The sequence below is a fragment of the Asterias rubens genome, chromosome 1 (genome assembly GCF_902459465.1).
Source record: "Asterias rubens chromosome 1, eAstRub1.3, whole genome shotgun sequence".
In the NCBI taxonomy this organism is placed as follows: Eukaryota; Metazoa; Echinodermata; class Asteroidea; order Forcipulatida; family Asteriidae; genus Asterias; species Asterias rubens.
In genome coordinates this window covers 27,010,436-27,038,037 of record NC_047062.1, presented here as the reverse complement: position 1 = coordinate 27,038,037, position 27,602 = coordinate 27,010,436, and the positions used below count along the sequence as shown (strand labels likewise).

Below are 27,602 nucleotides of genomic sequence, written 5' to 3'. Positions count from 1 at the left end.
TGAGGTCTCAAATTTAATTCAAATATTTAAGTGAGAAATTATTTCATTCTCAAAAACTTTGTACTTCAGTGGGAGCCGTTACATTTATACTAACAGTCAGTCGCAATTAGAGCTGCCTCGCGCTACCTACGACTGTTGCATGTGTAACATCGCACTGGACAGTGACTGTTGCATGAAAGGCAGACAAGTAGGCAGCGCCTAACGACTTGTCATCAAGTCTAGGCTACCCTCCGGTCCCTTCCCCGTCTTCCCCAGGGACCGAGTTGGCTTGGGACCGAGTTGACCGGTACCCGTTCAGACAACTCGTCTGCAAACAACTCGACCGTTCGAACAACTCGACTTTGAAACAGCGCCAAAGTTCAGACAACTCGACGGACGGTATTTCAACTTTGAGACAACTCGACACAGGACCAAGACACGTTTACGGATGGCTGTGGCGGGGACCTCACATGCCGGCCATTAACGGAGGTCGACCATTGACGTTCAACCGTCGACTTGTCCGAACGGTCGAGCTGTCTCAAGTGTCGAGTTATCCGAACCTTCGAGTTGTCCGACGGACGAGTTGTCTGACATTAGTGCGGCCCAATGATATCGTCCTGTATATGGACCCTTACCGTATATACCGAGTATGTAAATAGAAGACGCGGCTCGAGGAGTAGAAGTAACGTTTGCGAGGCAGCAGCCAGCAAGAATAACATGTAAGTAAACCTCGACTGAGATATTCCTAGATCTAGTGACTGGAGCTCTGTAGTGGACGGGGAACACGTCTGTATTTGTTCTAGCGTAGGAGGTCCTGTTTTCGAGGTGTTCATATCGTGGCATCCCTTTTGGAAAAGTTTCCGTATGGCGCCACCACTTTTTCATTCGAAATAAAATAATATATCGTAGCGTCATACGTTATCGACCCTCATATGTTTTCGGTCCCCAACTTTGATTCCTGTTTACCGCGAGATTGTGCAAGCTGCACCGGTGACAGAAGCTATGCAGTTTACTCACGGTCTGTATTTTCATCAGGCTTAATCATGCTGAGAATAAAGTTTCCTGTCGTTGGTTATGCTCAAACATTTATAAAATGATTGATTTTTGGTACTAATCACTAGTGCATATTATGCCAACATTCAAATGAGTCAAAGAAACATCATCCAACCTCGAAAGTTCAAAACAAAATTACTATCTGCTAGATTGAGTTTCATTCTGCTTTAGTCACTAGATGGATCACGTGAGGTGGTTACTATTTGGGATTCTATGGTGTGCCAATATAGGGAAAACATTTAAATATTTGAAGTGAAAATGACAACAACAATTTTTTTTTGATTTACTGCATACTGTAATAAATTCCGATAAGCATAATAAATATTAAGTCTACATTAAAGAGAAAATATCATAGATTGGTTTCTCATCTCCTGAAACCAAACATTACTGGTCTGAAATGGGGGAAAATTGATTGTTATGAAGTGTGTGTGCTTCAAGGGGGGGGGGGGGGGGGGTTGTATTACTTTCATGCCTTATGATATATCTGGATTCTAATATAGTAGCCATAATGCCTTGGGACAAAAATGTATTTAAATTTGTTAAGTAGTAATTGAATGTTACTTTTGATTTATTTTGCACGTCATACTAGCTTCTGAATATTCAATAAAATACCAACCAATGGAAGGTGTGAAAACACATGACGTTGCTCCAATGTCATGCATGCATAAGCACTGTTAATGGCGGACTGTCTCTCGCAACGTAAAACCAAAACTTTAAAAATTTCAACCATGAAGTGTAAGTGTTATTGTTAAAAAATTGGATAGATGATATGAAAAAAAATATATAGTTTTTGATGGAAAGTTATCCAAACTGAGAAACACGTAGGTTCCACTGGTTATTTGCACTTGTAAATGCAAAAAATTTGGTATTTTAGGCATTTCTACAAGGTACAAAAATATGTCATAATGACTTTAATGTTGAGGCCATATAAAAATATTTGCCCATCGAAAAAGTTTCATCAAACACTAATTCAATTCACAATTCATGATACTCAAATCATGTGACTGAAAATTGTGCTGAGCATTCTGGAAAAAAATTACAGAGGCTTAAAGAAGCCATGTGCCTTATATCATTTTCTAATATTTTTTGAGATTTTTATTTTTTAACCCTCATATCAATATTATTATTAGGCCTAATATTAAAATGTAAACATCAGCTTGTTGATTCAATTATCACTGTTTATTTATATCAAGGAGGTCCTGTTTTCGAGGTGTCCCTAAAATCGTGGCAAATCTTTTACCTCTCTGTGCGCGATGTAAACAGTCCCTAGATAAAAAAATTGTGGTTTTATTTGCCAAGCAAAGAGTCTCCTCTCCCTTGACCAAAACTTAGAAACAAGGCTCCACTGGTTATTTGCACTTGTAAATGCACAAAGTTTGGTATTTTAGGCATTTCTACAAGGTACAAAAATATGCCATAATGTTGAGGCCATATAAAAATATTTGCCCACCCATAAAGTTTCATCAAACACTATTTCAATTCACAATTCATGATGATCAAATCATGTGACTGAATATTTTGCTGAGCATTCTGAAAAAAAAAATACACAGGCTTAAAGAAGCCATGTGCCTTATATCATTTTCTAATATTTTTTGAGATTTTTATTTTTTAACCCTCATATCAATATTATTATCAATATTAAAATTTAAACATCAGCTTGTTGATTCAATTATCACTGTTTATTTGTATACTTTATTATACATTTTAAGAAAAAAAAGGGGACAAAAATTGAAAGGCAATAATTATTCACACTTTTATTAAATTATTTATTTTTGTTATTTTTTTTAAAATTACCATTGTAATTTTTAAAATTTCATTAAAAATATTTTGAATAAAACGAAGACAACTGCTGGCTATAGAGTCATACACAGAGTCTCAAAGAACACTTGTAGTCACTGCAGATGTTTCTTCCATGTATGGCTTCACCGGGAAACCATACTTTCTTGCCGTGAAAACAGAAAAAACTCAAAACAAATGGGGCCAGTTGAAGTCATCGAAGTCGGTGTGAGATGTGAACATTTCAATGTCCATCAAGTTTTAATATATGTTTGCATACTTCATATTAACAAATGAAGATAATTAGGGCATCGGTTGATATGGCATCATTATTTTTTTCCCAATTCAAAGAAAAAGGCATAATACCGTGAAAACTGGTAAGAGGAGGATATATAAGAAAGTGCAAAATGTAAAAACTTGTAAACATTAAAGGGACACACCGGCTCACCGTTAACGCAATTTAGGGCTGTAGAATCATAAATAATGTTTTTATAGATGGTTGCTGTAAAAAAAATTCATCAAAATGTCACGTAATTAGCGAAAAAAAATTTAAAAACCCAAAAGCGGTAAAAGGCCAGCGTGTATGTGTTTCCAGCCGTTGCAACTGTCAAATCTTCGTGACATCGTCACAGAATGTTGTAAGTAGACTGGTGCTTTGTTTATAGCAACATTTTACTACGACGCAGCATAAGGATCCAGTCTATCCATAAATTATAAACAACCAGCATGTATACGGATCACGCAAATCCTTCAACGATGGAGGTGTAGTCGTGCTTCTTTACGTACATCCAAAGATCGTCACGAAGAACACAAAAAACTAACCCAGAGGGGACAGTGACAAGTAAATTAAGCATTCCTTCTACTTCAGATATCACGCCAAGATTACGCACGCGTTTGACCGATGAAGCAACTAGGGTAGATTAAGAGTGGATTTGAACTGGGAGAGCGGGGCATTGACAACAGGCACTGGAAGATTGTTCCATGCAGGGGTAATTCTTGGGAAAAAAAGAGTTTTTGTAGATGTTGGTGCGGGGAGAAAAGAGATAATATTTCAGTGGATGGTAACTGCGTGTTGATATACCGGGGGGAACAAGAGTCAGAAAATTGAGTGGATTTATGGATGGTAGTTGGTTGTGAGAGATCCAATTGAATGATCCAATTAAGCTCCTTGAATGATCATAGATGAGACACTTTCCATACATGTAGGATGGTATTTATTGAGAACATATCTGGCTGCTCGTCTCTGAATGGCTTCTATTTTGTTGATATTTGATATTGTGTGTGGGTCCCATACACAACTGCAATATTCCAAGTGTGGAACAATGTACCAATGCTGTGTATGCACGTTCCTTGAGGTCCCTAGGGCAGTGTTTTAAGTTGCGTCGAACGATGCCTAAGATTTTATTTGCACTATTGTTGATTTTGTTGATGTGGTTGTTCTAGGATAGTTTATGAGACAGGAGGAGAACAAGGTAAGGATGTTCTGTGACTGCTGTTAAAGACTTATCTCCTAGAAGGTAAGACGACTGTATATTGTTATGGAGCAGGGATATGGTCATGCTATGACGTTTCTCAAAATTAAATTGCATATTCCACTTATAAATCAGCCCAGGATTTTTAAACTGTTAAGATCTCTTCAAATGGAGTATGGTTTGGTCTTCTGCTTTGGAGATTGATCTGTAAATCAAACAGTCATCTGCGAAGAGGCAGATGTTAGATTGAATTGAGTCGGGGAGGTCATTTATGAAAGTAAGGAAGAGGAGGGGACCGATAACTGTACCCTGAGGAATTCCTGAGCTTACATGGCACCAGTCAGAGGCTTCCCCATCCACGACAACTCGCTGGGATCTGTTTGTTAAGAAGGTTTGCAGCCAATGTAGGAGGTTCTTACGAATGCCGTAGTGATGAAGTTTGGAAATTAGTTTTTTGTGAGAGACCTTGTCGAAGGCCTTAGAAAAGTCCTATATGATGGCATCAACTTGTTTACGATGATCTATGGCAAGATCTAGGTCATTAACTGTCACTAGGAGTTGTGTTTGGCATGAATGCCCAGGACGGAAGCCGTGTTGAGCGGGATTCAAGATGGTATTGTCGTCATAGTGGTCCATGATGTGGCTGAAGATGATGTGTTCAAGAATCTTAGAGCATATAGATGTAATTAAGACGGGCCAGTAATTAGATGGTTTAGAACGATTCCCTTTTTTGAAGATTGGTGAAACATTACCGATTAGCCAGTCCTGTGGTATTTCGCATGTGTTCAGCGATTGCTCGAAAATTTTAGCAAGGATGGGTGCTATAACTCTGGCGTGATGTTTGAGGATTCTAGAAGAAAGGTTATCTGGACCGGTAGCTTTACTAACATCAAGTGTCAGCAAAAGTTTGAGAATCTGTAGAGATGACCATATATCCGATATCTGGATAAACCCCTCTTGAAGTAACTGATGGAGTAGTGTCGTCTACTGTAATAACCGATTGAAATTGAGCGTTAAGAATGTTAGCCTTGTCCTTACTGCTAGTGGCAATAATGTTGCCTGTTTTAAGAGTAGAGATCCCTACTGAGTCGTTGCGTTTAGATGGTTTTTGTCACTTGGATCAGAGATAAGTTTATTCGTATACTTCCAGTAGGCATCTTGGATTTTGCCCTGGACATATTTCCTAAAGTCGCGGAATTTAATCCAGCTCCTTTCTGTATTGTTAGCTTTCGCTAGGTTGAAGAGCTGTTGTTTTTTCTTGATCAAAGTTGTGACGAGAGCTAGTATATTTAGATGGTATGTGCTTGTCCATAGTGTTAAGAATGTTAGTTTTTAGTAGGTCCCAGTTTTCCTCAACTGATCTGGTAAGCGGGTCCCCACAGAAAAACTGTTGACTAAAGGTGGCCATGTCCAGGTTGAAATTGCTGCGGTCACCTTTGCTAAAAAGAAATATTTTGCAAGGTTTCTTTTTGTTGATTTTTGCTTTTAAGTTCATTCCAAGTGAGACAGCCTCTTGGTCGTTAATGCCTGCTATTACTGAACAGTGGGTAATCAAGCTGGGATGCGACGTGAGGGTGAGGTCAAGAATGTTTCTTGTAGGGCCGCTAATTCGCGTCGGGCTCCGGACTGGTTGTTCCAGGTCATGGTCATTGCAGATTTTAAGCAGTAAGGAACATTTCGCTGAATCACATGCATTCCGGTTTGACCGATGATGATGGCCAGTCAATATCTGGGAGGTTAAAATCACCTCCCAAAACGATGACAGCAGTTTTGTATTTTTGCTTTATTCTGTCGAGAGAGTCGTTGAGTTGGTGAAGATTCAGTATGTCTGTCTTTGGTGGGCGGTGAAAGGATCCAATAAGAAGTGGTTTATGACCACGGATGCAAATGTGAATCCACAACAATTTCGGCGTCAGTTTCTAAAAAGTCATATTTAAAAGGAAGCAGGTTTTCCCTAATCATAATAAACACCCCCCCCCCCCCTCCTCGGAGGTTACAATCCTTTCTGAAGAAAGATACAATTTTACTGTCCGAGATTGAGTCATCAAGGTGTGACTCGGTGCCGATAATGATATCTGACTTCTCACATTCGATGGTACTCTTGAAGATAATGTGTTTGTTTTTTAGGCCGTTGCAGTTCACAATGGTGATTTTGATGTTATTTTTGGGAGGTTGTTTGTGCTGTTTTTGGCGACCCCGAGTGTTTTGAGAATTATTCCGGTGGCGGGGAGTAAGTTTGGAAGGGGAGGAACTCAGGATTGGAGCACCAATATCAGAGGAGTCTTGTAAAGCGTCAAAAGAATTAGAAAGGGACACAATGGAGGAGTTACTGAACAACGATGGCATTCCGCAGTTACAAAAAATCCATGAGGGATTCGTGAGGGATTCAAAAGCGTCCTTGTGAGAATGTATTGGGTATCTTGGAACTTAAACGTCCTGCATATGGAACGTAAGCGTAACTTTACTCAAAATTTAAAGCGTACCTTTTGTAATTATAGCGTAACTTGAGAAGGAACGTAAGCAAAAACTTGGAACGTAAGCGTAGCTTGGAACGTCATATCTTGGAAGAAGCAGAGCTGGATATCTTGGAACGTAAACAGAGGTGCATATGGAACATAAGCGTAGCTCAATTGACTCGGGCTTGAAAACGTACCTTTTGATATTATAGCATAACTTGAAGGAACGTAAGCATAGCTGAGTAGCTGCGTAGCTTGGAACGTAACCAAATAATACCTCAACAATCTCAAAAATAACCCTTCATTCACAGAATTAAAAAAATATTTATTTGACAAAATTATGCTTTGAGAGAATTTTTTTCAATCATTTTTTTTCAACCTTTTATACAAAATTATTATTCACCTGTTCTTTTTTCGATCGGGGGCTTCGGTTTTGTTTATCCTTTGTTTCTTCTTCATAAAACATTTTTTAAGCTACTCACACAATAACACTGTCAATATAACAAAATGCGGTATTTCTACCTTTGAACATCATCAATCTTTTTTAATTACCTGAAAACTCCTATCAAAAAGAAATTAGGAGCCATGAAACAAAACACAGCATAATATTGGAACGTTGCGATCATAAGAAATAACGGATTCGACACGAGGTGTACCGACTGACAAAACCCACGATGACAAACATGTACTCCCAACCCCTCCCAAGCTCACGGCGAGACCCGCAAGCTGGGAGTTCATAGTGCCCGGGATCACACCTCCAGCCCCCCACGAGACACGGCATGTGCGGTATGTGATATGCCCTGAGGCTTACGTTCCGATTGCTCCACGCCGTGGGCCCATATAACAAGCTTCTGTCACACGGACTCTTTGAATGCGAATCTTACGTTAGATTTTTCACCATTATTTACATTTTGTAGCGGTAATTTGAATACATGATCTTTTTTGTCAATTACTCGTTAATAAATTTGTGAAAAAAAAGATTAAATTTTGGTTTGGTAAGTTACTTTTTAAAGGCTGGAAGAAAAAAAAAGCCCGGAAGGTCACGTGATTGTTTGTACCATTTTTTGGTTAGAACAATCACGCGACCTTCGTTTTTGTTTTAAAATGTTCAAAGACGGCAAAATTTGATGAATTTTTTAGGGACTGTTCTTCTTCATTCCTGGAAGACCGTTGAATTAATTTCTTAGTCTATTTTGTAGCCCAAATAGCCCAATTCGGCGGGTGTGTCCCTTTAAATTCATGAATTTAGTGATTATTGTATTAGTTCAACGTGACGTCTACTACCTCCAGTCCATGGCCATGATGTTCATAACCCTATCTGGCCTGGGTACTAGTATGTAAGTACGTAACCTGGTCAGTGTAGATTGCTTTTACAAAGGTTCGGTAGTCTGAATTGAAGATAAAGTTCCGATAGTCCGAATCGACAATCGATTCGAATGGACAATGGAACCTTATTGTCGATTCGGACTATCGGACCTTATTGTCAATTCAGACAATCGAACCTTCGGACTATCGAGCTGTAACCAAAATTTTGACTCCCATAAATGGCCGACCGTGTTTGTTGATGAGGTAAAAGGAAAACCACGCAATTTCGAGTAATACTTGTGTGGATCATTATATTCTACTTTTAAAACATCTTTCTAACCATGCATTTTATAACAGTGGGTTACAAACGCTTTTTAAAGACCAACTCAACCGATGCAAGGCAACGTGGTCCTTTAAATGCCATCTATATGAAGGTTCTTTGAAGTTTATCAGAGGGCAGGATTGTGCTCTCTGACTATGAGAAGGAGGCGTGAGAGCTTTAAAGACTCTGGACACTATTGGTAATTGTCAAAGACCAGTCTTCTCACTTAGTGTATCTCAACATGCATATAATAACAAACCTGTGAAAATTTGAGCTCGATTGGTCATGAAAGTTGCGAGATAATAATGAAAGAAAAAACACCCTTGTCACACGAAGTTGTGTGCTTTTAGATGGTTGATGTCAAGACATCAAACTCTAAATATGAGGTCTCGAAATCAAATTCGTGGAAAATTACTTTTTTTCTCGAAAACTACGTCTCTTCAGAGGGAGCCGTTCCTCATAATGTTTTATACTATCAACCTCCCCCCAGTACTCGTTACTAAGTGAGGTTTTATGCTTTATAATTATTTTGAGTAATTAATTACCAATAGTGTCCATCGCCTTTAAAAAAAGAATCTTGCAATAAAAATGAGCTAGCCATTGTAAATGAGTCAGCTAATGAGTGAAGCGCATTAACTATCAAAAAAGAACCTTTTTGTTTTGTTGTTTCTTCTTTACATATGTTTGTGCCATTTCTTTTTATATAATTGAAACCGGTTCCCGACTTTCGGAATTGCACTTATCTTATAGTTTATATTGAATGTTCAGAAGTATGATTTTAAACTGTAAATTTACCATTGCACTTTGACATTCTACAACTTTGTATAGTTAGTGTGTAAGAGTTCTCTTTTTTATCTAAAGAAATAATTGTTATTATAGATGGCGCATACGTGTAGTTCACAAAGCAATTAAGAGACCTTTTAATCTTTGCAGCTGAATGCAGTTTGACATGGAGCATTTGGCCTATGCTTTGGCAGGAGCACTAAAAGAACCATCACCTTTTGGAGAAGTGGACAACGACTGTCAAACATCAGCCATGAACAGCCCAAAGCATATCAAGCGTCAATCACGTAAACGCCGTGGCCGTAAGCGTCGAATGGATCCAAACCCTGTGTGGGATCACACTGTAAAGCTCAGTGATGGATCAGACACCAGTCTAGATGAGGCACAAAAAGATTACATGGAGAACATTGCTGCCCAACAGAGTGACTCCCCTTCAGAAGATACTCTCATGATGAGAAGGTTGTCCTCACTAAATGTTACATCTTCAAGTAACTTGTACGGTGAATCTGATTCTGTCACTGAAAACCACAGCCTTCCAAAACAGCCTTTGCGACGCAAAAAAAGGTTCAAGAGAATGGTTGTTGATGACCCAACCTGTTCATGTAGCTCATCCAGAGCCTGCCCCGCTTCAAAACTTGAATTTTCATGTAGCGCTGACTTTGAACCAGAAGTAAGCCACAAGAGGCACAAACTCAAGCGCTCTAAAAAGAACTTGTCATCAGACAACTTGGAAAATGCACCTCAGGTTGATGGAGATGTAGGTTTTGACATTCTTAGCATGAAGCTAAAGAGAAAGGACATGAGTGGAAAGAACAAGAAGCAGAGCAGATCTGACTCCAACCCACAAAGCCCCTGCTTCTCGGATCTTGCTGTCTATTCCGATAACAGCTTACCTAGACGTGTTTCTACAGAAAGTCCAGTTTCACTGCCTGACAGTTCTGGCACTGGACGTAAGCTGTCAGGCAGTGATGGAGCCAGTGAAAAGACAATTGGACTTGAAATGGAATGCGCTAGTAATGAGAGTGACGTCACAATGGATGCTATTAATTCTAAGGACAGGTGTGTATCTTTTTTTCAATACTCCTAATGTAGATGGGCAGTTCCATGAAGATTTGCTTTATAGAGAACTCAGGAATCAAAAAGGCTATTTTCTGAATGATCTGCTTGACTTGATGTTGAAATCTGTTAAAAATTCAAGATTGCTGTGACGCTGTGGAACATCTGAACTTTCTGAAAAGCTGTTTTGTTTCTTGACCAGTGGGCTTGTCATCTTCTGGAGATTGAGTAAAAGACTCATGGTTGGTAACTAAGGGATCCTGAGATGAATGGTACTGAAGGGTAAGGTTTGGCTGCTTTTTGCTGGGTTAGAACATGTTGGACAGTAGCACCAGATGTTGCTAATACATGTAGATGCTGTAAAACTCAGTTGTGTCTTGAGATGGCCTCTTGATACGTCTTAAGCCCTTTTGACACTATAAGCGCAAAGTCATTGGTTTTGGCAGCTAGTTGTCTTGCCCATTGACATTGGTCAAATTTTGATACAATCTTTCACACATTGTTGGTAATTTGTTTCGCTGGTATTCCCACAGCTAGTGTGGAATCCCTACGTATTTCGTACTTTCCCATACCATTGTAATTCTGTTTTCCCCATTTCAGACCAGCCATGTTTGGTTTCATGAGATAAGAAACCCAGCTGTTTATATTTGTCTTTAATGGAGACATATTCTTCATTACGTTTCTCGCGGTAAATCAAAGTTGGGGATCGAAAATATGTGTTGGTCGAAAACATACCAGACGGTAGAAGATGGCGTGTGGCTGAACAACAAGTACAAGAAAAGATCAGTTTAACTAAACTAACTCTTGCCGTACTACTACACTACAACGTTACACTTATAGTTCAGGGACAAATCTACCAGCTTCATTGTACTTATGATGCTAGTCCTCGTGTTATAATGAAACGCAAGACAACGAGCCAAGGAACCCCTCCTCTCTTCGAAGTTCAACACCGTACCGACTGAGCAAGGCTTGTCCAGCACACGTAGCCGTATACCGTCCGGCAGCGCATTCAGACCCCTTACATCATAGCTAACATACACCACGCTTGCCCGACACTGCTAATAAGTACGTGTCCAGTACATGTATACCTACAGCTAGCATACAGCGTACACACACATGGACGTGGCATGATTGCTAGCAGTAATACGCCATTCTCAATCGCGACTGTGATTGGCCAATGTTCAGAATGACACGCCCACATCATACATGCCCTTTTATCGGATTTACGATAAAATGTTACAAACCCATCAAGGCTGTTGTTTGAGTCACACGCATGAGGTTGAAGACACGACCTAACTCATGACTATGTTATATTGTTCTCGCTGTACAATGTTCAACACAAACAATGTATACATTGTTCGTGTATACACTGGTTTGTGTATACACTGCGTGCAGTTTTTGTTGCAGAATCGCCGCATACCGGGCCGGGGCACACTACGCCAACAGCCTTGAATCAAGACTAAATGCATCCTGGAAAAGTTGTTTCTTGTCATGCCTGTGCTCTCGCTAATCCGTGGTCCTTGGTCTATGCACGGGGTGTTTATTCACAATAATAAGCAGAAAGGTGTGCACAAAGGTGTGTTTCTTTATTGCGGGTTTTGATAGTCAGGAAAAGGTCAGGATGAAGGCACAATGGAATTGCCCTTACATGACATGTGAGGATTTTTCATAGATTGTTGTAGGATCCAAAACCGATTGTTATACATCGGTTACAAATGGTCAAGTTTCATTGGTTACGTGATGTGATTCAAAAATCGCATGTAACATGGCTGCATAGCACATGAGTGATGTTAAAACCGGTACACCAGGTGTACATCACCTTGATCATTCCCACTGTTGGTCGATTTTCAGCGCTGTGTACAAAACCCAAGCATGTTTGAGGAAACAGAGAAAAGTACTCTGAGTATACAGTGCTAACCCACATTGGTGTATGGCTAAAAAAACAAAATTAATATTCTTTACCCCCGATGCATCTTTTACAGTGAAGAGTTGTTTTTTTATTATTAATTTGAACAACTTTTCGTCTCCTTATTAACCTATGCTACTCCCTCTTAATTATGTTTGAAGATGACAACAGAACTTTGAGAAGAGGAATAATAATGTTGCCAAGGTATAACAAAACAAATGTTGGGTTTTGTACACCCGAGGGGGAAAATGGCATCCAAGGCGAAGCCGAGGGTGCCATCTGATAATGACATACTTCAAAAGAATAATACTCAAGGTTTGAACAAACAACAATAATGTTTTTAATCCATGTTTGTTTTGCAGTGATTCCAGCACGAGCAGTCTGTTAAGTAGTGATGAAGGTGCATTATATACCAATGATGAAGGAAGGGAAGGTAAGGTTGGATGAAAATTTACATGTACAACGTTTTCAAAGCAATTTTTGATCAGCTTCAGAGACCCCTTTTTAAATTCACCATAGCATGACATTGTTTAACTTGTTTGAATCTTGAGCAACTTGGATTAAAAACACTTTACACATGTAAATGTATGGTACATGTATCTTTCAGCCTCATTTCTGAATACATTTTTGGACACCATGTGGTTTCAGCGTCCAATAAAAGGGTCACTTTTCTCAGTATTACTATTAAACCTTATTACCAGAAACGCCACACAAATTGTACTTTATTTGTTAACAAACTTGCATTGAGATTGGAAAGGCTTTGGTAATGAAATAACGAGATTGGATATTATTTTTTTGCAGGTGATGATGAACAGAGTGATTTCTTTCATGAACCAGAATCAATGGCTGCCAATCCTGGAATCATTCCATGGTGGGAAAAGAAATCCACATTTCGTAAAGATGATGAGAGGTTCAGTCAAATCCTGAATGGCACATTCCCATTACTGTCAAGAAATTCTCAGAGAAGTAAGTAGATCAATTATGCTACATACAGTGTGTTTTCCAAGTCCCTCAGTACCATTACACTTCCCCCTCTATTTGCCTGAAATATGATTGATTAGCAAAGCAAAGACAACCATGTCCAGGAAAGTCCAAACAAGATCTGCTTCAATTATAGTGGTCAGAAAATATGATTCTTGCAATATTGTTTAGGTTTTTACCTTTTACTTGATGTTTGATTATAAGCAATGTATAGTCGGTGCCTTTTGTATCCTGTAGGAGAAATTCAATATGGTATTAATCAACAATTTTAGAGCTTTTGATGGTGGGATTGGGAACATGGGATAAAATGTGGATTGGTTAACCCTAGCATGCTACAGTGTGTCTTAACAATTTGACCACTGAGCTTCCCCAGTGATAACAGTTCAGTTAAAATCCTGTAATTAGCAATGGGTACAAAGACTATAACTATGGTGGTTTTACCTAGTGACAGCTTTATACGTTATATAAAAGTGTGATCTCTGCTCTGGAATGTTAATGGTGCAAATAGATTGCTGTATAATAATTATAAAAACTTGTAATGCGCACACCCTGCTGGAAGATCAAGGTGCGGTAAAAACAAAAACAAAAGAAAAACAGACACCACTAAATTAGTCCTTGAAATACTGTGACATAAGATAAATTTTAAAAAGTTTTTTTTTTAATTTTTGTGGTACAAAGACAAGATCTAAGATTAATTGGTAGAGAGTTCCAGTCAAAGAAATAGACCTGTCACCCCAGAAGTCATGTCGAGAGTTGGGTTCTTTGAGGAAATTAATGGCACTGGATCGAAGATTCCTTGATGGAGTGTAAACTTGAAGTATTTCTGAGATATAGTCGGGAGCTTTGCGGTTAAGTACTTGTTAGACATTGAGCATCAGATTGAAGATGATTTTTTGAGAGATAGGGAGCCAGTGTAGTTGTTTCAGAATAGAGGCGATAGAACAGTGTTTTGGAGGCATTGAAGACAGGCAAACAAATTGTTAGGAAGACTGTAGAGAAGGGCATTGCCATTTTCAAGAAGTAACAAATTTGTATGCGTGAATGACCTTTCAGTGGAACTCTTGTCCAAGTACTTGTGTGTCTTACCAACATTCCTGATGTCAAATGATGATAGACAAATTATTTTGTTGATGAGTTGCAAAAACACACTTAGTTCCAAGCTTGCAATGAGGGAACCGCACTTCACCGATGAAAATGTATGGCACTGAAACCTTTGTTCACTTTTGACATGACCCGAAAAAAAGGAACTCTGTCTTATCATTTAATTCAATTCAAATACACACTTCTTTCCATACTTCCGTGAAAAATATTGACAATTACGTGTACTGTGAAGAACAGTAAACATAAATTTAATATTTAGAGTATGGGGCTGTTTTGATGAGCAGAAGCTTGTAAAAAACAGCCAGCAGACAAAGAAATCAAACAAACAGATATATATGCAAACAAAAGGACACACAAACATAAGACATGGAGGAAATAAAGCAAGTTAATAATATTGGCGACAAGATGGCAGAACAGTTTAAGCAGAAGCAATACAATATAATTATCATCACTCAATTTCAGGAAGTTTTGATAAATGCATCCAACGTCAAATCTCTTGGATGCATTTCTCAAGTCTTGCAATAGATGCACTTGCGGTTTCTTGAGAAGATTTAAACGTGATGTATAGCTGAGTGTCGTTCAGGCTAAATTTCAGGATGATGTCACGAATCGGTAAGGTGTTCAGCAAAAAGCACTGCGAGCTTAGTACCGACCCCTGTGGCCAGAATAATTCAGAACAATAGGGTCTGATAGCGCAGTGTCGATGCATGCATGCATGCATGCTGAGGTTCAAGGAAGACCTTGAGAAAACATTTCTGGTTAAATGTATTTATACACGATTTAAAAAATGAATGGATTACTGTTGGATAATTTGTACATTTGTTATGATGTTACAGATTTACAGTCACGGTTGCGATGTCTCCAGAATGGAGATGAAGGCCAAATAAGGGGATGTAGACCAAGGGTACACAAAACAAAGGTAAGGGAACAAAAGAATGCCGCAAGTTAATATATCAACAAGGAATTGCTGAAACAGATAATGTTGACATTTATATTTAGGGGGAAAATACTTCATTTGATATATAGTTTTAAAAATAAATTTCCTAACCATGGTCTAAAATAAAATAATAATAATTTCAGACCAAGTGGTTTACGGTTGAAGGGGATGCAGACAAAATCTACATAATATTGCATTAAAGATTTAAAAACTTATTGACCCCTTGCCTGCGGCGACTGTGCAACGCTCACCATTTTTGGTGGGCATAAGGTAAACGCAGCGTGTCCTTAAAATGCACACTTCACTTCACTTCATAGCGCACAGTGACATTGTCCACCAGTATTGCACATCCAAGATTATTCTGACTAGCGGGCCGCTTGAAAGCTCTACGTATAAAATGCTGCAAGTGTAGCGAGCGCTGTGTACAGGGGAGGGTTAAAGTGGCTGGGCAGGATCACCATACAAATCACTGTGGCAAACCACCCATCCTAAGCTAAGACGAATCTTAGTGCTTTGTGAAATCGTACACTTGCCGTCTTTTTTCCGTTTCGGAAAGCTAGTTTCCACGGTAATCCAAGGCTTTTTTTGACTTCTTTTTAGCTTTCCGTGAAGGCATTATTTGTCGATCCCATCCATGTTTTCCAGTTTCCAGCGGGTCCCGATAGTGGTTCTTTCCCCGTCCCGCTTATATCCTGTTTCGTTTATTTTGTTCCTGTTTGTTTTTTTGTTTTGTTTTTTCCTGTCCTGTATCGTTTTCAAGTCCCGTTTTCAAGTCCCATTTTCCCCCACTCCCCAGCCCCATTCGATTTAAGCGCTTTTATAATATAGATGATGACATCAGGTGAATTGGGTCAATAAGGATAAATATCTTAAAACCTGGTATGAAAAACAGACAGTTACCTTCAATGATCATGGTTGCATAATGTCAGGTGGTCTTGCTGTCTGTTTTTATTTTCCTGTTCATTAAATTATTCAAACAATTTTTTTTCACAAAACACACTGGTAAATAAGGAACACATTGTATGGAAAATGAGGCATATAAAACAAAAATGTATTCATGTTGATGTTATACTGTTGATGACAGAAACAAATGTTTAACAGTTCAAAGTATGGCAAATGAAATGCAAATGGACTGAACAGAAACATTATAAGAAAAAAAATTGAGGTTGTGCCTGAAGATTACGTCATCCATCGGCAAGACCGTTGTCATGGACGCTGTGGAGGTGGTGTACTTGCTACAATCAATGGGTCCTTGTCACCATGTAGGCATGAACATCTTGAACATGATGACATTGGACTGATGTGGATGTGGTTGTCATGGATGCTGTGGAGGTGGTGTACTTGATACTATCAATGGGTCCTTGTCACCATGTAGGCTTGAACATCTTGAACATGATGACATTGGACTGATGTGGATGTGGTTGTCATGGATGCTGTGGAGGTGGTGTACTTGATACTATCAATGGGTCCTTGTCACCATGTAGGCTTGAACATCTTGAACATGATGACATTGGACTGATGTGGATGTGGTTGTCATGGACGCTGTGGAGGTGGTGTACTTGCTACTATCAATGGGTCCTTGCCACCATGTAGGCTTGAACATCTTGAACATGATGACATTGGACTGATGTGGATGTGGTTGTCATGGACGCAATGGAGGTGGTGTACTTGCAACTATCAATGGGTCCTTGTCACAATGTAGGCTTGAACATCTTGAACATGATGACATTGGATTGAGTGGATGTGGTTGTCATGGACGCAGTGGAGGTGGTGTACTTGCAACTATCAATGGGTCCTTGTCACAATGTAGGCTTGAACATCTTGAACATGATGACATTGGACTGATGTGGATGTGGTTGTCATGGACGCCGTGGAGGTGGTGTACTTGCTACTATCAATGGGTCCTTGCCACCATGTAGGCTTGAACATCTTGAACATGATGACATTGGACTGATGTGGATGTGGTTGTCATGGACGCTGTGGAGGTGGTGTACTTGCAACTATCAATGGGTCCTTGCCACCATGTAGGCTTGAACATCTTGAACATGATGACATTGAACTGATGTGGATGTCAGATAAGTTTTCTACTGAATCCTGGCTAGTTGGTATTCTCTTTCGCCCTCCATCATCTAACGCATCCTACTGGGTAAGACTCAGAGAGGCATTTCAAACTGTGAGTATGAATGTCTTTGATGGGGGTATCGTCTTGGGTGACTTTAATGTAGACGCCAACCTCATTAATCAATCTAGTCCTAATCGATCCCCACTATTTCATATTGCTGTTGAGTTTGGCCTGGAGCAGCTTGTCATATCAGTAGCGCACCTCCACCTCGACAATCCCACTGCTGCTTCCATCATTGACTTGGTTTTCTCAAAACGTCCTCATAGATTCGCTTCCGTTTCCACTGCCCCCAGTCCAGTGGAAACCGACAGTACACTCTGCGTTTCGGTCAAGCATATCCCCTCCTCGTCCAGCCATTCTTTGCTCTTTTCTACAGTTCACCGTGGGGACTTTGATCATCTTGGAAGGTTAATTCATCTCATCCCTTGGTCTGCATTTATGGACCCTAACAACATCAACTCATCTGCAGAAATCTTCACCGACCTACTCAACACTGCCATATGTGACTCAATTCCTACAACGTCAAGGCGACGGTTAATGTGGATCACACCAGAACTTAAAAAACTCATAAATAAGAAACACAAACTATTCTCTCGCGCCCATAGATCCGGGCTGTTATTTGACTGGCATTTATATAAGGCTGTTCATAACAATGTTAAATATCTCACACAGAAGCTTACTGGAAATTTGTTAATGATATGTTTTCTTCTAATGATAATAGACGTAGATTCTGGTCTTTAGTTCATAGTCGAAGACAATCACCCCCACCATTTGTATTCAACCACAATGAAATTAGGCTCACCCAGCCTGATGTCATTTCTGCTGCATTTAATGATTATTTCTCATCAGATGTTATCCCCCTTTGCTTTGTACGTGAGAATTCACCACCATGTTCACTGCCCGTTCCACAATTATTTGAGCTCTCTGTGTCATTGAGTACTATTACATCCATCATACGCAGTCTCCCTAGCAACAAGTCTCTCGGTCCTGACGTTATCCTTCCCAGGGTTCTAAGTAAGTTTGCTCAGCAGGTCTCCTGTATAACTCCTGTTACAAATTATCGGCCAGTTGTGCTCTCCTCGGTATTGTGCAAAGTTTTGGAAAAGGTTGAACACAGGAGTATGTTTGGCTTGCTGAACAACAATCAACACGGCTTCACCAAAAGTAGAAGTTGTGTTACTCGACCTGTAAATGTTCTGCATGAGTGGGCTTCCACCCTTGATCATCCAAACCTCCTCGAGTTGATGCTGTTTTCTTAGACTTATCTAAGACGTTTGACAAGATGCCACACGGAATCCTGCTTGAGAAACTGGCTCTGGGGTGCCGTGTAGCATTGGATCAAGTTGTTCTTGGTTAATCGTCAGCAGCGTGTCATTTTTCAGGGTAGTTCTTGCTCTTGGGTGGATGTCTCATCTGGTGTTCCACAGGGAAGTGTCTTGGGCCCAATTTTGTTCAATTTGTTTAATATTTATATTATTGACAGTGTTCATGTTCATTCTAGATGTGTTCTTTTTGCAGACGATGCTCTGCTCTTTCTAGTTATCCGTTCTGATTCAGACGAGCATCGTCTGCAGACAGATCTTAATAGCCTTGCTAACTGGTCTTTACACAACAATATGATTTTCAATCTCCATCCTCCTATTTATACTATGGGCAACCCCTCCCCCCCCCCCCCCCCCAATTTCAACCTCCTCCGTCCAGTATTTGGGCATAACCATCAGCTCTAATCTCACTTGGAATACTCATATTCAAGCAATTGTTTCCTGTGCCAATCGTTTGCTAGGTTTTATTCAGGCTGTTGCGGGTGGTGCTTCCACTAAAGCCTTTTTTACATTGAATAAATCCTTGGTCCTTCCTATCCTCGAATATGGCATCCCGTGCTGGGGCGCGAAAATGGCCTCCCAACAGCAGCATCTTGAACACCCTAAAATGACGGCGCGGTCAGATGTCTTATGAGGATAGACTGGGCCAGCTTAACTGGTTGTCACTTTCATCACGTAGAGATTTCTTGCTGTGTTCATTCATATTCAAATGCTTACCTGGATTGTGTAAATGTGAAGCTATCATGGAAAATGTTTTTACCAACCCCTGTCATCCAGAATCCCTCACATTTCGTCACCTGCCTGCCGCACCGAAGCTTTGTTTCACTCACCCTCTCGCAGTTTTCCCTGCCTTTGGAATACTTTTTTTCCAGCGATTAGGGACCCGGCCCTTACAAGCCCCTTTTCTTGCGTGCCCTCAAGATGTCCTTCCATTCAAGTAGTTAATTCCCATTACACAGTCTGTGCTTTTTTTGCCTTTTTGGTCATGTGCTTTGGGCCTATGTAATGTGGTGTACAGTATTCGTCTTTTGAAGTTTTGTATACTTTTCATCGTCTGTCGCGTCCTGTCACGGGCCTTTGTTAGGCTATGTGTGGGGCTGCATACCTGCGGGTAATAGTGGTTCATTCCACTTTTGCAGCCCCTCACCCACATAGCCGTTTCTTTTGTTTTGGTTTTTGCATTTTGGTTCGTCTTCAGTTTGTTGTATTAATGTTGTATTGGCCCTTTTAAGATGTTATTTTTATATATTTATTATTTTGTTTGTTCATCTGTTTTATGTTTTGGTATACAGAGGTTAAAGAGAACTTCTCTTTCAGCTGTCAACGAAAAGATTGTTGGATTCCTTAGAAACCCACAAGAAAAAGAGTAAGTAACTTAAAGTAGAAATTTCATAGCATCGTACTTTGTGTAGGCATGGAATTTCACAGCGGCCATTGCCCTTTAAGTGATAATGAGTGCCTCTTGAAAATGAGTGAATATTACAACTTTTTGCCAGGCCCTTTTCACTCTGACCATTGTGCGCTTTTTGCACCCTAAAAGGACTGCAAATCTAAGGCAAATAAACTGCGGTCACAAGTCTACAAATCTCACCTGACAAGTAACAGACTTAGAAACAACCTGGTACTTTTTAGCACCTGATCCCTGTTTATAAAAAGCCTATAAAAAGCACCTGGGGCCTCTATTTCTAAAATGTTTCTGGCGCTAAATATCCCAAGCACCCAATCTTGACAGAATATTAACTATTTAAAGGAACATTGCAGAATTGGCAAGAAAAAAAACTTGTCTTAGATCACAGATTTACATAAAACTTACACGGTCTGATGATGATGATAGTAGAAAACATCCCTCGAAATATTTTTGTCTGAAATCTCACATAGTCAATGTTGTTATGGCAAAATAAATTTATTTTATGCCTTTTCTTCTTCTTAGAAAAAAAAAAAGATGTCTTAGTGATCATTTTAAAAGGACCTGGTATATGAACAGGACCCAAATTCATGGAGTTGCTTAAAGGCAGTGGACACTATTGGTAATTACTCAAAATAATTATTCTCATAAAACTTTTCTTTATTACGAGTAATGGGGAGAGGTTGCTTGTATAAAACACTGTGAGAAACGGCTCCCTCTGAAGTAATGTAGTTTTCGAGAAAGGAGTTAGAATTTGAGGTCTAGAAATCAAGCATCTGAAAGCGCACAACTTCGTGTGACAAGAGTGTTTTTTGTTTCATTATTATCTCGCAACTTCGACGACCGATCGAGCTAAAATATTCACAGGTTTGTTATTTTATGCATATGTTGAAATACACCAAGTGAGAAGACAGGTCTTTGAAAATTACCCATAGTAGGCAGTGTCTTTAAAGGATTTGGGTACTTTTTGTAACACAAAACATAATGTCCACAGATTTACATTAAACTTACACCGTTTGAAGATAATGATATTAGAAAGCGTCCCTGAAATAGTACTTGCTGAGGTGCTGTAGTTTTTGAAAAATGAGTAAACCAATGCCACGAAAATCTGCTTTTACATGCTAAAATAATTTTCGTCTCATGATCACTGAGACGAAAATTATTTTCATGACTTTGTTTTACTCATTTCTCAAAAACTACAGCACCTCAGCACGTAATATATCCAGGGAAGCTTTCTACTATCATTATCTTCAAACTGTGTAAGTTTATTGTAAATCTTTGGACATTGTGTTTTTTGTCCTACAAAAAGTAAATAGACCCTTTAACGTAAGGCAGATTTTTTTTGCTTACACGCACTGGACACTATTAGTAATTGTCAAAGACCAGTCTTCTCACTTGGTGTATCTCAACATATGTATGCATAAAATAACAAGCCTGTGAAAATTTGAGCTCAATTGGTCATCAAAGCTGCGAGAAAATGATGAAATGAAAAACACCCTTGTTGGACTCATTTGTGTGCTTTCAGATAGGAATAAAACACTTCTAGCTAGAAGTCTTTTATTATTTTAGTGAGAAATTACCTCTATCTCAAAATCTATGCTACTTCAGAGGGAGACGTTTCCCACAATGTTTTATACTATCAAGTCAGTTTTTAAGTTAATATTTGTTTTGAGTAATTACGAAATGTGTACCTTCCCTTTAAGGTAGCAAAAAAATTGCTTAAGCGTAAACGTATCTCATGATAGGTTGCTAGCTTAAGCCCATAAACAAACTGCACTCGCAACATTTTAGATCATTTGCTTAAGCAAAAAAGAAGAAAAAGCTGACATAATGGCGGGCGAAATAATTGCAGAGGGGCGATGAAAAACAAATCATCACCTCCTCTGTCTGATATATGTATTATTTGTATCGGTTCAAAGCGCCCCTTGAAAGGTTACACACTAACTTGAGAGAAAACAAGAAGAAGATACATTGTACAACATTTCTGAAGTATTTTGAGACAAAACTTTACTTTGCTGCGCCGCCACACTAACAACATACTGCAATGATGTTGTGCTGTGCTTAAACAGGGTGCTTAAGCAGAAAATTTGACCCTTTTTGCTTGCTTATCGCTTAAAGCACAAAAAACTCGTTTAAGCAAGGCCATGAAATGAAAAAATTGCAAGGCGCGCCCATTAAGCACGAAATCTACCGTTAAGCAGCTCCATGAAATTGGGCCCTGTTGTGTGGATTATTGTTCTTGGGATACAAAAACCTCCTATTTGTAGACTAGCTACAATCCCGGCCAATATGCTTGGGCCACCCCCTGTCCACTTCCCCTGACAATAAACATTTTCACCCCCACCCTCCTGCTCAATGTTGACTGGAACGCAGAAGAAGATCATGCAACAATGAGAACCAACATTGAGGGCAGGGGGCCCATTGAGATATGGCCAGAATAGTCCGAAATTTTTTCAGCATGAATATTCTTTTTCAGTATTACAAAAACAGGCTTTAGAAAGACAATGATTCTTATTTCGTAATGTTTTTATAAAAAATCACGCTGACAAAATTTTAGACAATCCCGGCCAAAATACTGGGGCCACCCCCTGTCCACTTCCCCTGACAATAAACATTTTCTCCCCCGCCCTCCTGCTCAATGTTGACTGGAACGCAGAAGAAGATCATGCAACAATGAGAACCAACATTGAGGGCAGGGGGCCCATTGAGATATGGCCAGAATAGTCCGAAATTTTTTCAGCATGAATATTCTTTTTCAGTATTACAAAAACAGGCTTTAGAAAGACAATGATTCTTATTTCGTAATGTTTTTATAAAAAATCACGCTGACAAAATTTTAGACAATCCCGGCCAAAATGCTGGGGCCACCCCCTGTCCACTTCCCCTGACAATAAACATTTTCTCCCCCGCCCTCCTGCTCAATGTTGACTGGAACGCAGAAGAAGATCATGCAACAATGAGAACCAACATTGAGGGCAGGGGGCCCATTGAGATATGGCCAGAATAGTCCGAAATTTTTTCAGCATGAATATTCTTTTTCAGTATTACAAAAACAGGCTTTAGAAAGACAATGATTCTTATTTCGTAATGTTTTTATAAAAAATCACGCTGACAAAATTTTAGACAATCCCGGCCAAAATGCTGGGGCCACCCCCTGTCCACTTCCCCTGACAATAAACATTTTCTCCCCCGCCCTCCTGCTCAATGTTGACTGGAACGCAGAAGAAGATCATGCAACAATGAGAACCAACATTGAGGGCAGGGGGCCCATTGAGATATGGCCAGAATAGTCCGAAATTTTTTCAGCATGAATATTCTTTTTCAGTATTACAAAAACAGGCTTTAGAAAGACAATGATTCTTATTTCGTAATGTTTTTATAAAAAATCACGCTGACAAAATTTTAGACAATCCCGGCCAAAATGCTGGGGCCACCCCCTGTCCACTTCCCCTGACAATAAACATTTTCTCCCCCGCCCTCCTGCTCAATGTTGACTGGAACGCAGAAGAAGATCATGCAACAATGAGAACCAACATTGAGGGCAGGGGGCCCATTGAGATATGGCCAGAATAGTCCGAAATTTTTTCAGCATGAATATTCTTTTTCAGTATTACAAAAACAGGCTTTAGAAAGACAATGATTCTTATTTCGTAATGTTTTTATAAAAAATCACGCTGACAAAATTTTAGACAATCCCGGCCAAAATGCTGGGGCCACCCCCTGTCCACTTCCCCTGACAATAAACATTTTCTCCCCCGCCCTCCTGCTCAATGTTGACTGGAACGCAGAAGAAGATCATGCAACAATGAGAACCAACATTGAATGGGGCAGGGGGGCCCAACAAGATATGGTCAGGACTTTTCTTGTTTAGTTTTGTCTAAGTGCCCTTTCTTTGGCCTTTGTGCCCTTCAAAATGTTTGCTTGTCCTAAATATTGGAAAATTACAGGTCTGTTTGTGTATCATCTTTAGTCTGAGCTGGGTTTAGCTCACTGGTTTTTGTTCTTTTCTGTTTTCAAGAAACTTGTAAGACAAAGTGCACAATTGGTTGTTTTCGGAAACTTTCTATCTTACAGCAATTTTTTTTCAAGTGCCTACCAGTACCATCCAATCTAGAGAAATAGTTATTTCTGTAATACTCTCATAATTAAGAGAATAGCATCTAAATACTCCAATGTCACTGTTGATTATTTCTGACGTGCCATTTTCTTGATTGTTGTGGGTGATATTTACCATTCATGTACTTTGTAAAACTTTTTTGCTCAATTGCGTCTTTTTGTTCACCACTAGATTGCTACTTCAGCCAATGAAGAAGAAAGAGCGTACCCAACTTGGTCAACTTGCTTCACTATATTCCCTAGATATGAGAACTGAAGGAGGAGCCAAGTGTAAGAGATCACCAGTCCTTATAAAAACAAGGTAAGTATACTGAATAGACAGATAGATTGATAAAATGGTCTTGACAAAAAGCTGTATGCAAATGCAATACAAGCAATCAGTATACAATACAACCTTACAAATTAAAATGTCATTAAGCAAAAACACACAACTTGTTATAATTAAAAGCCATACATAAAACGGCAACAATACACTTTGGTAATTAGGGATCCAAGCCAGCCACCTGATACATGTAGCCTTCATTCAAGGCTCACGCGGCAGTGGCATCCTAAGATGTTATGCATGAAAAAAGGCCAGCGCGAAGCTGCGAAGCCCTTTTACCAACTCATTTACAGTGTTGTAGCTAGGACATTTTTAGTGGTGGGCAGCTGAATTTAAATTTGGTGCACACCACATGTACATACATACATCATGTACATGTACATGGTACCAGCACACTGCGTCTGTATGTACTGCTGTAGATGGTACGCCTGCTACACTGTACTATAGTTCTTCAATAAAAATGTCAGGGCACATTTTCACAAAGAAAACTTCACAAGGTGCAAGAGAGGCAAGTTACGTGTGAAACAAGTTTGAGGTTTTCATTGCTCAAACTTCCGGCTCAAAAACATTACATAGTGCATTTAGAATTACAAAACACGAAAAACATGACATTTTAGTCTTGCAAAGTGATCAATATCGGCAGAACTTTTAATTTTTTATTAATTTTGGGGAACATGGTGGGCGGCAGTCTATTTTTCAGCTGAGGTGCCGGGTGGAAACTGTCAGTGCTGGGCGGGCCCACCGTTGCTACAATGCTGCTCATTTATCTAATCAGTTATTCATGATTCCTGTCCGTTGCCCTCAGCACATTACATTAGCGCATACATGAAAAATGGCCAACAACTCATCACGCTAATGCATTATGCATTTAACATTTCTCCTACCAAAATCATTAGCAAAAAGTTAGCAAAAGAAATTATAAGGCCTCAAAGCGAGTTGGTAAGGGCGCTTCGCTGCTCGCGCTGGTCTTTTTTCGTTTGTGACATTTGGGGTCCTGCGTGACATTTGGGGGTGCAGCGTGCGCCTTGACTAAAGGCTAGCCTCGATTAAACATGACTTTTTAAACCTGAAATATTTTTTTATATTTTTTATTTAATGCGCAAGTATTTTAAAAGTGGTTTTCAAGAGATTAGGGGAACCCACCCCGCCCCTAAAAGGGAGCCTTCATGTGACGTCATGTCGGAGCCCGAGCCGTCGGGTACCCTGGCTGTGTGCATCTAGAGACGTGTGCATTGTGTGGCCTGGTACCTAGGTGCATGTAGTTAGGAACCAGACTCTTTTTGCCAACGATATGTTTGAATTCCCGACATGACGTCGATGGTAGGGGGGCGGTAACAATCCACAAAAGGGGGGGCATGACTTATTCGCTAATTATGCAAGTGAGATATGTCGGGGAAAAAACAAAACACATTTTATTGATGTTCAATACATATATCAGAAATAAATGATCTGGATTTTTGGCATGTAGTGGATGAAAGGAGTAGTCAGAAAGGATAGATTTAATTCTATTGAAAATTACAGGATTTATATAGTACCTATGGATACTCTTGCTGAAGGCCAATTACCTTACTTTTCGACTTGTGTTACAGGAGTTCTAGCACAGTAAATCCAGACATAGACGAGACTCTAGGATTTGTTTCTTTATCCTGTGGGGGCAGTGCGACTCCTGCTAGACAATCTCTCTACCCACAGTTTGTGGATGCTAAACGAAGACGAAAGACTCCACCTCCAACAATCTTAGAAGGTAAAGCCATTTAAAATGTGGAAAAGGCTTGTGTGTTATTACAACATGTCAAATAAACCTATTCTTGTGGTTTATAATCATTCAAAACCACAGTGGATGAAACATTGTAACTTGCTCCCAGCTACAATATTCCACTAGATGTTCTTAAGTGAAATTGACAACATGAGCAATTGTCAACACAAATCATGTTTTGTTTTGTCTGCTCTAAACGACCAATTTTGTTTTTGAATATCCTTTTTTTTCTTCTTCTTTTTTTACAATTTGCTAAGCTCACATAATGGTAAAAGTTGCAAGTCCAACCTGATTGGCTGCTATATTATATCCATGTTATTTGCTGTTACATGTCTGTTACCACCTTTTTGCCATGTTGTATCCTGTACTTCAGAGGGGAATTGATAACCAGTAAGTTCCCTCTCATCCAAGCTGATTTGATGTATGGACTTTACCAACAGGATTTGGCTCTCGTTAAACATTCCAACTTTTGCTGTCAATCTTGTCACCAGGTCAGGTAGATAGGTCAGCTGTTCCAATACCAGAAACCAACCGTGGAAATCAGATGCTACAAAATATGGGCTGGGTACCCGGAACAGGACTTGGAGCAGACAGGGATGGGATACAAGAACCAATCAAAGCTTACATCCGTCCCAAGAACAAAGGTCTAGGGTACTGGAAGCCTAGATAGAAAATAATTGATGTGCTTCACAACACTCGGTGTTCCCAGCTTAGTTGCATAGTAATAGTTGTCCTCTCACTAAAGCGCATCAAGTCTCTTACTCAGAAACACCTGACAGATCCTGTTGTTAAAACAAACAGTCTGGATTGCAACCTAATTGTCTTGTTCACACATTGCTCTGTTGAGTTGATGTAGCAGTTAGGGAATGACAGAGTATGAAATAAAACTGCCTAATCATCCGTCCATGTTAGCCATGAGCACTAAATAGTCCAATGAATTTATCAATCTTAAAAAGTTACTTCAAGATTCAAGTTAGTTTCACAGGCATTTGAGCTAGATCACAGTGTAAGAATATAACAGTCCACTCTCCTCATGAGTTTCGTTTCTCATGGAATTGCATCTATAAATTCAAGATGGATGTTCAGTGTGTCCAATGAAGTTAAAAAGAACTTTCACAAACAGAAACCAAATGAGTTCATATAAATCAAGATGTATGTGAACATCCATGTAAAATTTGAAGTGGATCCATATTCATATTTTCGTTTGCAAAACAATTTATGCTCTGATGGAGTTGAGACAACAACGATTTGTCATGCATTTTAAATTTTCTCTGTAATTGATAAGAATCTGCAGATTATTAATTTTTGGTTTTTACCCATACACCGATGTGTTGAGCACTGTATACTCAGTACTGTCCCGAGTCCTGTGAAAAAAAATCACAGGCATTTTACTCGGGTGGGATTCGAACCTACGACCTTTGCAATTCTAGAG

At 39.5% G+C, this 27,602-nt stretch overlaps 1 protein-coding gene across 2 annotated transcripts; it reads left to right on the top strand.

The window, feature by feature from the left end:
• Nucleotides 1-632: 632 nt before the first annotated feature.
• On the top strand, nucleotides 633-27,524 carry LOC117300162 (G patch domain-containing protein 2-like). 2 transcript variants are annotated; one of them, XM_033783884.1, is made up of 9 exons: nucleotides 633-698; nucleotides 9,297-10,205; nucleotides 12,471-12,541; nucleotides 12,910-13,074; nucleotides 15,027-15,109; nucleotides 19,864-19,937; nucleotides 24,265-24,393; nucleotides 26,004-26,158; nucleotides 26,662-27,524. In XM_033783884.1, the coding sequence occupies exons 2-9, from the start codon at nucleotides 9,301-9,303 to the stop codon at nucleotides 26,838-26,840; spliced, it is 1,761 nt and encodes a 586-aa protein (XP_033639775.1). In that variant the 5' UTR covers nucleotides 633-698; nucleotides 9,297-9,300; the 3' UTR covers nucleotides 26,841-27,524. The 2 variants fall into 2 exon arrangements, with proteins under 2 accessions (XP_033639775.1, XP_033639783.1); XM_033783892.1 differs by lacking the exon at nucleotides 633-698 and adding an exon at nucleotides 975-997.
• Nucleotides 27,525-27,602: the final 78 nt, after the last annotated feature.

Coding starts and splice junctions, on each gene's coding strand:
- LOC117300162 (XM_033783884.1), top strand. CDS start 9,301: ATGCAGTTTGACATGGAGCATTTGGCCTATGCTTTGGCAGGAGCACTA. Junction 24,394..26,003: donor CCAGTCCTTATAAAAACAAG/GTAAGTATACTG, acceptor CTTGTGTTACAG/GAGTTCTAGCACAGTAAATC. Junction 26,159..26,661: donor ACCTCCAACAATCTTAGAAG/GTAAAGCCATTT, acceptor TCTTGTCACCAG/GTCAGGTAGATAGGTCAGCT.